The sequence below is a fragment of the Juglans regia genome, chromosome 3 (genome assembly GCF_001411555.2).
Source record: "Juglans regia cultivar Chandler chromosome 3, Walnut 2.0, whole genome shotgun sequence".
Lineage (NCBI taxonomy): Eukaryota > Viridiplantae > Streptophyta > Magnoliopsida > Fagales > Juglandaceae > Juglans > Juglans regia.
Window position 1 is genome coordinate 25214146 of NC_049903.1, and position 12153 is coordinate 25226298.

The 12153-nt window shown below is 39.4% G+C and overlaps 1 protein-coding gene across 1 annotated transcript in view; it reads left to right on the top strand.

The window, feature by feature from the left end:
• Positions 1–1052: 1052 nt before the first annotated feature.
• LOC109007435 (E3 ubiquitin-protein ligase RFWD3) overlaps positions 1053–12153 on the top strand; it is a 35424-nt gene continuing 24323 nt past the window's right edge. Inside the window, exons 1-7 of the mRNA XM_018987109.2 lie at positions 1053–1528; positions 8433–8508; positions 8603–8692; positions 8790–8834; positions 9069–9149; positions 9769–9865; positions 11033–11091. Of these exons, the coding sequence (XP_018842654.2) occupies positions 1137–1528; positions 8433–8508; positions 8603–8692; positions 8790–8834; positions 9069–9149; positions 9769–9865; positions 11033–11091 (840 nt within the window). The 5' untranslated portion in view covers positions 1053–1136. The remainder of the gene's footprint in view (positions 1529–8432; positions 8509–8602; positions 8693–8789; positions 8835–9068; positions 9150–9768; positions 9866–11032; positions 11092–12153) is intronic.

The following is a 12153-nucleotide window of genomic DNA, read 5'->3' on the forward strand; positions in this document are numbered from 1 at the left end:
ATCAACATTTGAACATTTACTTCAACTAAATCATGGCAAATGACAACCTCAATTTCTTAGATAGTGTGATTAAGATAGAGAAAAACCATGTAAAATAGCAATAAACCACGACCATGTCCTAGGGTACCCATTAAAATGAAAGTAAATATATTTACACTTTCATTTTGGCATAAATATCTATATATGTTGGACTACTAGCAATTTAGATGACTTGAAATTTACCGAATTTTTGGAGGAATTAAGAAAGTGCTTCTAATCTCCAGGGGTCTCTTTCTCTCACCCAACCGTAGGCATCCTTCCATTTCCTCCATCCAGAGGGTGGTTGGAGCTTCAGCTCCTCTTGTCTGGCCAAAGTTGGAGCTGTCCATCGAGTTTTTTTATTTTTATTTTTCATCCGTAGCACCAAGATGCGCCGATCAACTGCCTACTGGCCATCTACGACCACCACGCGCCTCGTCAACAACTCTCCAACCGTCGATCTGTTAGACGATCGAAGACGATAGAAGTTCAGAAAATGAGCACACCAAATATCGAATCATACAGAGAGAGAGGGATACGTGCCGGGATATACCTTACAATGGGTTGAAGACAATGTATCACATTGTTGTGCAATAGAGGTGCTATTCTCGAGGTGGAAGCATGAAGGTCACTCGTGGAAGGATGATAGTGGTGGTGGTGTGAGACTTGACCGGCATCGACGACCACAAGGATAGGAGGACATCTTTTAGATCAAAAGCACAATACGTAAAAGAAACAACAATGTCGTGGTGGTCCGAGACTAGACCAACGCTGATAGGTTGTTGTGGTTGATGGCAATGGCAATAGATTGACAGTGGAGAAAAATACACTAATAAAAGATATACGGAGTTGCTAAATTTTAAAAATTTTGTAATATTTATTTTTAAAAAGTGTTGGATTGTTTATGTAAATATAACATAATCGTATTGATAAAGGGTAAAAATATATATTTTTTTATGTAAATTTAATATTTTATTTAATTTTTTTCAAAACGATTGCTTAATCGTTAAGTGAGAGAGAGATGAGATTGACAGTATTACTGTATCCAAACGCCGCCTCAATGTCTCGTCCCGCAACAGAACCAGAAAGTAACTCACTTCGCGCACTCTAGTCAGCTAATGGCAGACGGCGACGACGACAATGCTGACCCTGAATACATTCAGATTCTCCAAAACTATGGGCAATACGCCCAACACGGGGCATTAGACCTCGGAGACCAAGAACGAGCCGAAGAAGAAGAAGAAGAGGAAGAGGAAGAAGAAGACGACAGGGAAGACGAAGAATACGTTCCGTCGGTAGAATTGCATGGAGTTTCGCGCAACGGTCCCATAATTTACGAGGCATTGGAATATGGGCTCGAAGAAGAGGGGTACAAGCGGAGGAGAACCGAAGGAGGAGAAGCGTGTTCGTCGACTTCGCAGGACAACGAGTGGAGTCGGAGTGAAATCGACGGCCTATTTTGCCCTATTTGCATGGAGGCTTGGACCGTCGACGGCGGCCATCATATCTGGTGCCAAATCTTACCCTTGCGGCCCTTTATTTTATACGTCTATGAAGTTTCAGTGACTAAAATTCTGCAATTTTACTCTAATTTTGACTCCTCACACTGCAGTTACTGCCAAGTTTGTTCTATTCGTACACTCGATAGATTAAGTTCCAACTTTTTAGGGTTGATACGGAGGTAATAGGGCAGATGGTAATAGAATTCTCGTTTGGGTTTTGTACTGATAAACTGGGTAATTTGGAATTTTGGATTTGAAGGAGTGTGAAAGCATTAAAAGTAAGTGTTACGAGGGTTGACATTGCATGAGTGTGTGTTGAGGTTTTGTTTTATTTGATAATTAACACGGAATCTTCATATGATATAGTTATGTGGTAGTGTGTCATGTCTCTGAAAGGCTCCAGCAAATCTCTGCCCTTGAAGGAATCAGATGGTTTACATTATTACATGTGTTTATTTGCGTTTTCGTATGTTATTTGTATTTCAGGAGTTGTTGGTAGTGGGCCATGTTGGTCGTGTGTAGTCCAGTAGAGTAATGGGCTTGTTGCTCGAGTCCTTAGGTATTACAGTTATCTTAAGCATGTTGCTCAAGGGTGGAGTCGTGTAGATCGTGTTCTGAAATCTGTTAGGAACCGATTGTATTTATTTGCTCTGGTTTTCAAGTAATGCCATCCAGAAAATTCAAAGTAAATTGCAGTGTGGAGATTTGGTCCCTCGAAGTACCAATTTTCTATTATTCACTAATTATATCAGGGTCATTACAGTGGTATCAGAGCTAGGTTTGGTCCCATGGCGAAAGGCACACGCCTTGCACAATTGGTTGAGACCATTGCTCAGCTAAAAATAGAAAACAAAGAAATGAAAGAGGCACAATCACAGCTGATGGGAGCACAATCGAGACAACAAGGGTTGTTGGAGGACTTGATTCAGCAAGTAGGCAGCCTGGCAAATAGCTACACCCATCTGTGCCAAACACTGACCTGCCCACCACCCTTCAACTCTACCTATGAACCCGGCAGTAGCAGTAACCAAAACACCGATTCAACTATCCCACAAACCGACACCGTTCACCCGAACGCCCTCTTTGAGTCTCAAGGAGGAATTCAAAGTCGCACCATGCGTCTTGATTTCCCAAAATTTGATGGCACAGACCCAACGGGGTGGGTCTTTCGAGCTCAACAATGCTTTGCTTATTACAATACACTAGACCCTAAAAAAATTCACCTTGCTTCCTTCTACATGGAAGGAAAGACTCTCACATGGTATCAATGTGATATGAACCCGTGAGAATGGAATCCCTTGAACCCACAATTAATTTGACCAAGAAACCCAAAATTAAGTCAATGATGGAGAATCTAGACCTGATGAGAACTCGTTTCAAGAACCTAGATTATATTAAAATCTAAATCCGTTGAAGAACCCAGATTACAAAGAGGAATGCCACAAAAGTTGTGATTTACCTTTGATAAGTTTAAAAGTTCAATTAAGAATAAGAGGAGTAAACTCAATTCACAAATAAAATTCAATATTGTCAAAAATTTAAAATGAGGCTATAAAGAATATTTAAACTAAAACCTAATTAAAACCCTAGGCCAAAACAAGACATCTTTTACCTAAAATGCCACTGGATGAACAGTGCCGCAACTACAATAACGCTACAGTAATTTCTTGAAACCCTAGTTCCTAAAAAAATAACTTTTCAAATAAGTAATTGGCCAAAATACAGAGCATTCCCAAAAATCCTAGTTCATAAGAAATAAGAATATGTGGGCCAAACATCCTCAAACTCACTTATTCTAAACTAATAAAATAAATCATTTAACAATTTGAAAGCCTTCAATAACAATAGGCCCAAACAATAATTCTAAGTCATGTCTTCCACAACTTGTATCAAGTGGATCAAAACTGGTTCTCCTTCTTTCAAGCCCATCTTGAGTGTTGGACTCTTGCTAGCTTCATCCCAAGTGGATTGCACCAAGACTTGCATTGCTTCTTTGATCTTTTTGGCTTTTGATCTTGTGATTGACTCATCTGGAACTTGTAAAGGATCTTTAAGACTAGACCCACTTTGGTTTCCATCACAATGGCTATTGGAATCTCAACCAGTCCACACTTAGAATGAGTTTTTCCAAGCTATGCGTGTTTGGTTTTCCCCCGACACTATTTGATGACATGGTGGTGGAGTTTACTAAGCTTTAGCAAAGGAACACTACAGTTGAGGAGTACCAAACTAAGTTTGAGTTACTCTCTAATTGCATCCCTGACCTCACTGAGGACTTTAGAGTCAGCACCTTTCTTAGTGGTCTCCGTGATGACATACGCATCATCGTTACCATGTTTCAACCCACAGACTTACCCAAAACTTTTGGTTTGGCCCTCCTATATGAGGAATAGGTATGGCGTCGAATGTAGTCACACAGACCCTCCAGCCAAACCCCATTGGGACCTAATTATTCACAACAATCAGGAAACAATTTCTTGAGATTACCTGGTCCTAATCAAACCACAACCCCAAAACTCCTTGGCCCACCAATCCACAACACACCTGACCGACCTCCACTCAAGCCTAAACCAACTTTACCCATCCAAAGAATTACCTCAGCCCAAATGAAGGAGAGAAGAGATTGTGGCCTTTGTTACTATGGTGACGATAAGTGGTCACCTAGCCATAGGTGTCGCGCCCCCTAGGTGTTCTTGCTGGAAGGATTAGACAAATATGAGGATGAAGAAGTGTTCGATGAAAATCTTAAGGAGGAGGTTGTGGAGGAGACACAGGAGGGTGAAGTGCTGGAAATTTCACTGCATGCCATCTCGAGTACACCAAAAACCATGAGGTATGGAATGATGGGAAATTGGCAAGCTATAGTGTTAATAGACATAGGGAGTCCTCATAGTTTTGTGGATCTGGATGTCGCGAAACATGCTAAGCTGTCCCCACTTGAAGTTAGAAACTTAGAAGATTGACTGTTATGTTTGCAAATGCAGACCGTCTACCTTGTGAGTGTTGCTGTGAGACAGCGCAATTCAGCCTACGAGTTCACGTTTTTATTTTTGACCATTCATTATTTATTGACTCTAGGAGGTTGTGATCTTGTTTAGGAGTAAATTGGCTATCTACATTGGGACCTATTGTAACGCTACAATGGAAGACCCAAACCATATGGGCTATACTCCAAAAGGACTAGTCAATGATACAATTCGAGCCCCATTGAAACCTTATAAAGAGCAAGAACTTTTCATTCCCAAGCAATATGAGATCCCATATACCATCTACTTTTATCCTTATCATATGGGGTATCACACCTATCTTGTGGGATTTTTCAAAGCTTACCATGAGTTTTAGCTAGTGTGGCCGAACCATTCAATTAAGGGGACTCATCCCTTCTAACCCAATGGTAGAAGGAATGGAGGAATTTTGTGCAAAACAAAAAAAAAATGTCATGGGCTTGGTGGTTCAATTGGTGGGGGCAATAGGGGAACCTTTGTCTACTATAATTCCTCAAGGGTTGCAGTCCCTGCTGAAGCAATTTAACATTGTTTTTCAAGAGCCTAAGGGGCTAGCCCCTCACCGGAGTCAAGATCACAAAATACCCCTAAGGGAAGGTGCAAGCTCTATTATTGTTCGACCACACCGCTATCCCTACTACTAAAAAAAAGAGATTGAAAGATTGTTGAAGGAAATGTTGAATAGTGGAATTATTCGCCCAAGTCAAACCCCTTACTCACCTCTAGTCCTCCTCGTTCGCAAGGCGGATGGAAGTTGGCGAATGTGTGTTAACTATAGGGCACTCAATCAAGTCACAATCAAATATAAGTATCCTATCCCTCTCATTGATGAGCTTTTAGATGAATTATGTGGGGCTGTCATTTTTTCTAACCTAGACCTAAGGTCGGGGTGCCCCCAAATTAGGGTTTTTCGGGATGATATTCCCAAAATAGCTTTTCAAACACACTAGCCACTATGAGTTTTTAGTGATGCCCTTTGGATTCACTAATGCACTAGTCACCTTTCAAAGCCTAATGAACGATATTTTCCGGCCATATTTACGAAAATTTGTGTTAGTATTTTTTGATAACATTCTAGTGTATAGCAAGTGCATGAATGATCATATTTCCCATCTAAAAACTGTTTTGGGTATTCTACACACTCACCAGCTGTATGCTAAGATGTCTAAGTGTCGTTTCGGTTGCCTTGAAATTGAGTACTTAGGGCATAATATTTCTGTAGAGGGAGTCAAAGCCGATCCCTCTAAAATAGCTTGTATGCTCAAATGGCCCATTCCCACTACTCTCTGTGGCCTTAGAGGTTTATTGGGCCTCACGGGGTATTACCGGAAATATATCAAGGGTTATGGTACTATTGCTGCCCCCCTCACTCATCTCCTATGCAAAGATTCCTTCCATTGGGATGATAAAGCCACCCAAGCATTTACCTAGCAAAAAAAACAAAAAAACTACCCCATCTCTACTAGGCCTACCTAATTTTACTAAAACCTTTGTTGTGAAGTGTGATGCTTTGGAAGAAGGTATTGGTGCAGTAGTTATGCAGGAAGGGCATCCCTTGGCTAAAGTAATGGCGTGCATATTTGCTGGGACAGAAATTCAAGATACGCACTGATCAATAGGCTCTCATATATCTGGTGGAACAAAGAATTGGAACCCTAGCACAACAAAAGTGGATATCTAAGCTAATTGGGTATGAGTTCACAATGGAATACAGGGTAGGTCGAGAAAACAAGGCAACAGATGCCTTATCTAGACTAAGTCCCTTGCAGGAATCAAGCTATGCTACCTCCCTGCCCCAACTTGAGACACTATGGCTCACTAGGATGAAGTCAGCTCACTTAGATGACCCACAACTTGGTAAAATCCATTGTAAACTAAAAGAGGGAACACTCACAGATGGAAAACATACATTATGGCACGATATTGTTTTGTAGAAAGGTCGGTTTCATCTAGGTGGTTCCACGCAGCTCCATCAACTGGCCCTACAACAGATGCACGATAACCCATTAGTAGGACACTCTAGATATCACAAAACACTAGCCAGAGTCAGAAATGTTTTTTACTAGCCTGACATGAAGGCTACGGTGAAGCAATATATCTGAGAGTGTGAAATTTGTCAGCAAGACAAGATTGAGCATCAACACCCAACAACCCTCCTCTAGCCACTTCCAATACCAGACCATCCATGGATAGATCTCAATATGGATTTTATTGAAGGGCTTCCCCTATCCCATGGTAACAATGTCATCATGGTCGTGGCTGATTGGTTGACAAAGTACGCACACTTCATCACCTTAAGCCACCCTTACACTGCTAGCACTGTGGCAAGGCGCTTTGTTGACAACATCTTCAAGCTTTATGGTAACCCCAAGTCCATCGTCAGTGATAGAGATCCTGTCTTTATCTCCAACTTCTGGTCTGAATTGTTTCGCCTACAACAAACCAAGCTCGATCTCATTACAGCTTACCACCCACAGTCGGATGGACAAACAGAAATAGTGAATCAGTGTTTGGAAGGATACCTTCGTCGCTTCACAGGTGAACGACCGCGGGAATAGAGTAAATGACTTGCCTGAGCTGAGTATTGGTACAATACGTGTGAACATTCCTCTGCCAAAACCACACCTTTCGAAGCAGTCTTCAGTTTTCCTCCTCCTAAAATCCTTCAGTTCACTCTCGGTACAACCAAGGTCCAAGCAGTGGAAGAAACCCTTAAAGAACGAGATGAAATTTTAAGAGTGTTGAAAGATCACCTGCGGGAATCACAGGTAAGGATGAAAAAATTTGCCGATTTGAAGCGAACGGAGCGGAGTTTCGAAGTAGGTGAGTGGGTTTATCATTGGCTTAAACCCTACAAACAACTCTCAGTCAGTGCTCGACGGAACCAAAAACTTGCTCCTAGATTTTACGGGCCTTTCAAAAATCTTGAGAAGCTAGGAACAGCCGCATACCATCTTCAGTTGCCACCAGAAGCGAGGCTCCATCCGATCTTCCACATTTCATGCTTGAAGAAGCACCTGGGCTCCACTGCCGTTCCACAACAGACTCTGCCTCCAACCAACAACGATGGCTCCCTCCTTCCCGAGCCAGAAAAGATACTGCAACGACGCCTCAAGAGACAGGGAAGAAAGGCGACAACAAAACTCTTGGTGAAATGGCACGGAATGGCCGAAGAAGAGAGGCAATGTGGGAAGAAATTGGGAATTTCAGAGGGAAGTTCAAACACCTTGCGGACAAGGTTCTTGAAGGAGGAGGGTCTCTGTCATGTCTCTAAAAGGCTCTAGCAAATCTTTGCCCTTAAAGGAATCGGATGGTTTACATTATTACATTTGTTTATTTTCATTTTCGCATTTTATTTGTAGGTCATAGTTATTTGTTATTTGTATTTCAGGAGTTGTTGGTAGTGGGCCATGTTGGTCATGTGTAGTCCAGTAGAGTAATGGGCTTGTCGCTTGAGTCTTTAGGTATTACAGTTATCTTAAGCATGTTGCTTAACGGTGGAGTCGTGTAGATCGTGTTCTGAATCTGTTAGGAACCGATTGTATTTATTTGCTCTGGTTTTTCAAGTAATGACATCCAGAAAATTCAAAGTAAATTGCAGTGTGGAGGTTTGGTCCCTCGAAGTACCAATTTTCTGTTATTCACTAATTATATCAGTCATTACATAGTGAGCCCTTCTACTCATCGTCCCTACACCACAAACCATACTTGATTTTTTATTTTTGTTTTGTTTTAGTTTTGCTAGATTAAAAGAATTCTTCTACTCATCTCCATACACCACACATTTGGTAAGGGAAAAGAATATAAAATAAAAAAAATGTGTGGTGAGTGGTGTAGGGATGATGAGTAGAATTTTTCTATGTGGTATATTCATTATCTCATTATTTCTTTTGTTTGAGGAATGCAGTTGTCTTCCTTGCGGGCACATATATGGTATGTCTTGCATCAACAAATGGCTGAAACAACGAAAAAACTCAGGGAAGGTGATCAGTTACATGGTCATGACATGTTTTTCATTATAATCTGGAAAGAACTATTTGTTTATTGGATTAATATTCATAGTTGCCCACTTTTTAGTGTCCTCAATGCAATAGGAAATGCACATTGAAGGATGTAACTAAGCTTTTTGCATCACGGGTTGTTGCTGTTGATGAAGAATCCCAAAAGGTGTCTTCAAATCTTGTTGGGAATTACAATTTGGAAAGAAACTTACTAGCATCTTAAGCTTAATCATGGATACTAAATGTGCTGATTTTGTTTGCAGCGCATTCGGTCACTCGAGGCTAGGTGTGCTTCTCTTGAGAAGAAGGTGGGAATTTTATTGGGAAATGGAAAAAAAAAAGATGGTCATTAATATGGTTTTGCATTTCTAAACTGTTCCCTTAATTGATGGTGGTGGTTGCCACGAGTGGAGGTTTGGCAAACCAACGATTGGTTTGGTAAACTAAACCTATGAAGAAGGGATAATGGTGTAAGGAGCTAGTTTTCTGTGGTCCTTGGTTTTCTTGTGGTGCAGGTATTTAGTTTTATATTGTATGTGTAGGGTGCTGATTGGTGTAAGAAAGAAGCTGAATGGAAAAAAAGAGAAGCCGAGTTGCATGTGAAAGTTTGCCAACTGTCAGAGGTATGCTTGATTGTTAACTATATAAGCGTGTTGGTTGTATCCATTTTAGAGCAAGTTGATACTGGAAGCTCTTACTGGTTTGTGCTCATTATGCTTTGGTTCGTCTTCTGTACCAAATACCTGCAGTCATTGTTTCTGAGCTTCTACTATTTTGTTCTTGGTTACTCAGTTTGATTATAATCTTGTATGTATGCCTAAGCTTTCTGTATCTTTTCATACTTGTGTCTCTTGTTTGTCCAAGCAAGTATTATTAAATTATTATTATTATTATTGTTATTATTTAATTATTGCTTGCCTCATACCTCAATTTCAATTTAGCCAACTTGGCCGTATTGCCTTTCATTTCTCTTCCAATTGGGCACTGTGGTTATCTGCTTCAGGCATTTGCTTATTCAGCCTTGATTTTTGTGCATACTTCATTTTAAGAATCATTAGTTTTATTGCCATGTTCACATAAAAAGAACTGAGTTTAAGAACTGCATCCATTCTTTTTTACTATTTTAATCAATGTAGTTGCAAATTTCTGCCTAGAAGGTTTAGTTTGAAGAGAGTTGATCTTTTTCTTTTGAATATGTTTTGCCTTACTTGTCACGTTTTGTTTGAAAATTTTGCTTGGTAGGGGAAAATATATTTGGAGAAGTTATTAAAAGATATGCAGAGCAGGCCATCTGGAGTAGTAAAAGCTGCTGGGAATTGCCAAGGAAGATCTGTGTTTGGTAATCATCTTTTTAATTGGGAAATCTTTGCCTTGTGAAAATTGAATTTCATGTGTGTATGGCACGTACATGTATACATGAGTGTTTGTGTGTCTAGAATCATATATTTACATTTATATGTGAATATTTCATCATGAATACACACACACACACACACACACACACACACACACACACACACACACATATATTTATATTTATATTTCATATTTTTTTTTTATTGGCACCGGGTGTCCGGGAACAGTATCCCGACTAATCCCAGGGGTGCACAGGCCCTTGGCAAGGAGTTTCCTCCAAGTACACCTTGGGTAATTTTAGGGGTGGCAAATCGTGTTTTCGGGTTGTGTTCGTGTCATGTCAGGTCATAAATATTTGATTATATAGGTCAATTCAAATCCGAACCCGTTAAGCTAAATGTGTCAAACTTTCAAACCCAACTAACTCATTTAGATAATGGGTCGTGTCGTGTCATCCGTTTTAACCTATTTAATAATTAATTAGAAACAACACGACTCATTTAAACCCGTTTAATGTAAATTGGTTGAACTAACACACAACCTATTTGATCTTATTAACATAATTTCACATAAAAGTTAAAATCTATATTTATTAGTTGCCACAATATCTTAAAAAAAATAATACTATCTACAAACAAAACATATTCATATTTTTCAAATTTTAATATATATTAAAACCAATATTACGAACCCTAAATTACAATCCTAATAATAAAAACATAAGAACACTAAAAAATATCAATGTTACAATTGAACAATAATGAACTTGTAATTTTGAAATAAAATCAAAACGGGTTGATTTTGGGTTAAGCGGGTTGATCTATTATTGACCTGTATATAAATTGTGTTAATGGGTCAATCCGTTTTGACCTGAACCCGTTAATTTCGTATCGTGTTCGTGTTGGGTTTACGGGTTGTATCACATTTTGACACCCCTAGGTAATTCAAGGGGAAAATTGTATTTCACATTCTCTAATGCAATTCTATGGTTTGGTCATTTACGTCCACCTTCTAGATTTTTTTTACTTAATGCTTTTATGGTTTTAGATGCATTTTCCCTTCTTTTATGTTGGAGTACCAAAATGCATCTTTTCTCTTCCCTTGCATTGACTTGTGTAAAAGCATTTGTACCTTCAATGATACTTTGCAGGACAAAACTTTGGCTCAGCTCTCTGCGGGCAAGAATCTTCTAGCAGTTTCATATTACAGGTCTGCCATTTCTTGCTTTCCTCTATGCTCTGTTCCTTACCCTTGTCAAAATGCACCTAACGCTACTACATATTTTTGTTCTATAACAAAAATTTTATTAAAAAGAAGATAAAACCTTCAGAACATAACGTGTATGCAAAAGGTAAGTTAATGAAGGAGACATTTCTCCTTCTCAAAATATTTTTTTCATAAATAAATTGTGGGAAGATGGTTAGGTCTAGAGACCGTGACACACTGAATTACACCTACTTGTTTGAGAGGAATGGGCAGGACAACTCAGAGCTTAACTTGACTTGTCATGCTATACACGCGGGAAAGGAAGCAAAGGGAAGAGATATTGCTCCCTCATGTTTTTTCTTTCCCAAAGATTACAGGATAAAATTATCTTATGTATAAAATATTAAAAGAAAACAAAGAAACGGAAATACAACCAGAAAAAGACATCCCCTCTTCATACAGTGATCTCAAAAAAAGAACTTCTTAAGCTGGAGAATGGAAAGCTCAACACCATTGAAAATCTATGTTATTCCTCTCCCAATAAATCATGCTCATTATTCATGGTGGAATATCATTCCATACCAAACTTAAAAGTTTATCTTGGAAGCAAACCCTTCCAGCCAAAATTCACTGGAGTTACCTTTCGGGGATCACCCAATGAACTCTCTTGCAGCACCATAATGAAGCAATAGATGATCAACTGATCTTCATTAAGCTTAGACATTCAACACTGATTTAGATGGATCACATTCCGTTTGATGAGGTCATCCACAGGTATATGATATGATAACTGGTGTGTGGAAACTGAACTGTCAATCAGTTTTCATGTTCTTGAGTGGTCTTTGTGATTAATGAAAGTTCAGAATGCACCCTAGATTATACATGGCTTTTAAGGATAATGTAGGGGAAGGAATGATGCTGGATGATGAAAGAAATTTGTTTGAAGCAAAGTGATTGAGCAACTTTATTTGAGAGGGGGCAAATGAATTAGTGTTTTGAAATGTTTCTTCACACCTCTGTCTCTCTCGCACGCGCACACCTGAAACTTACTTTTGGATTACAGGC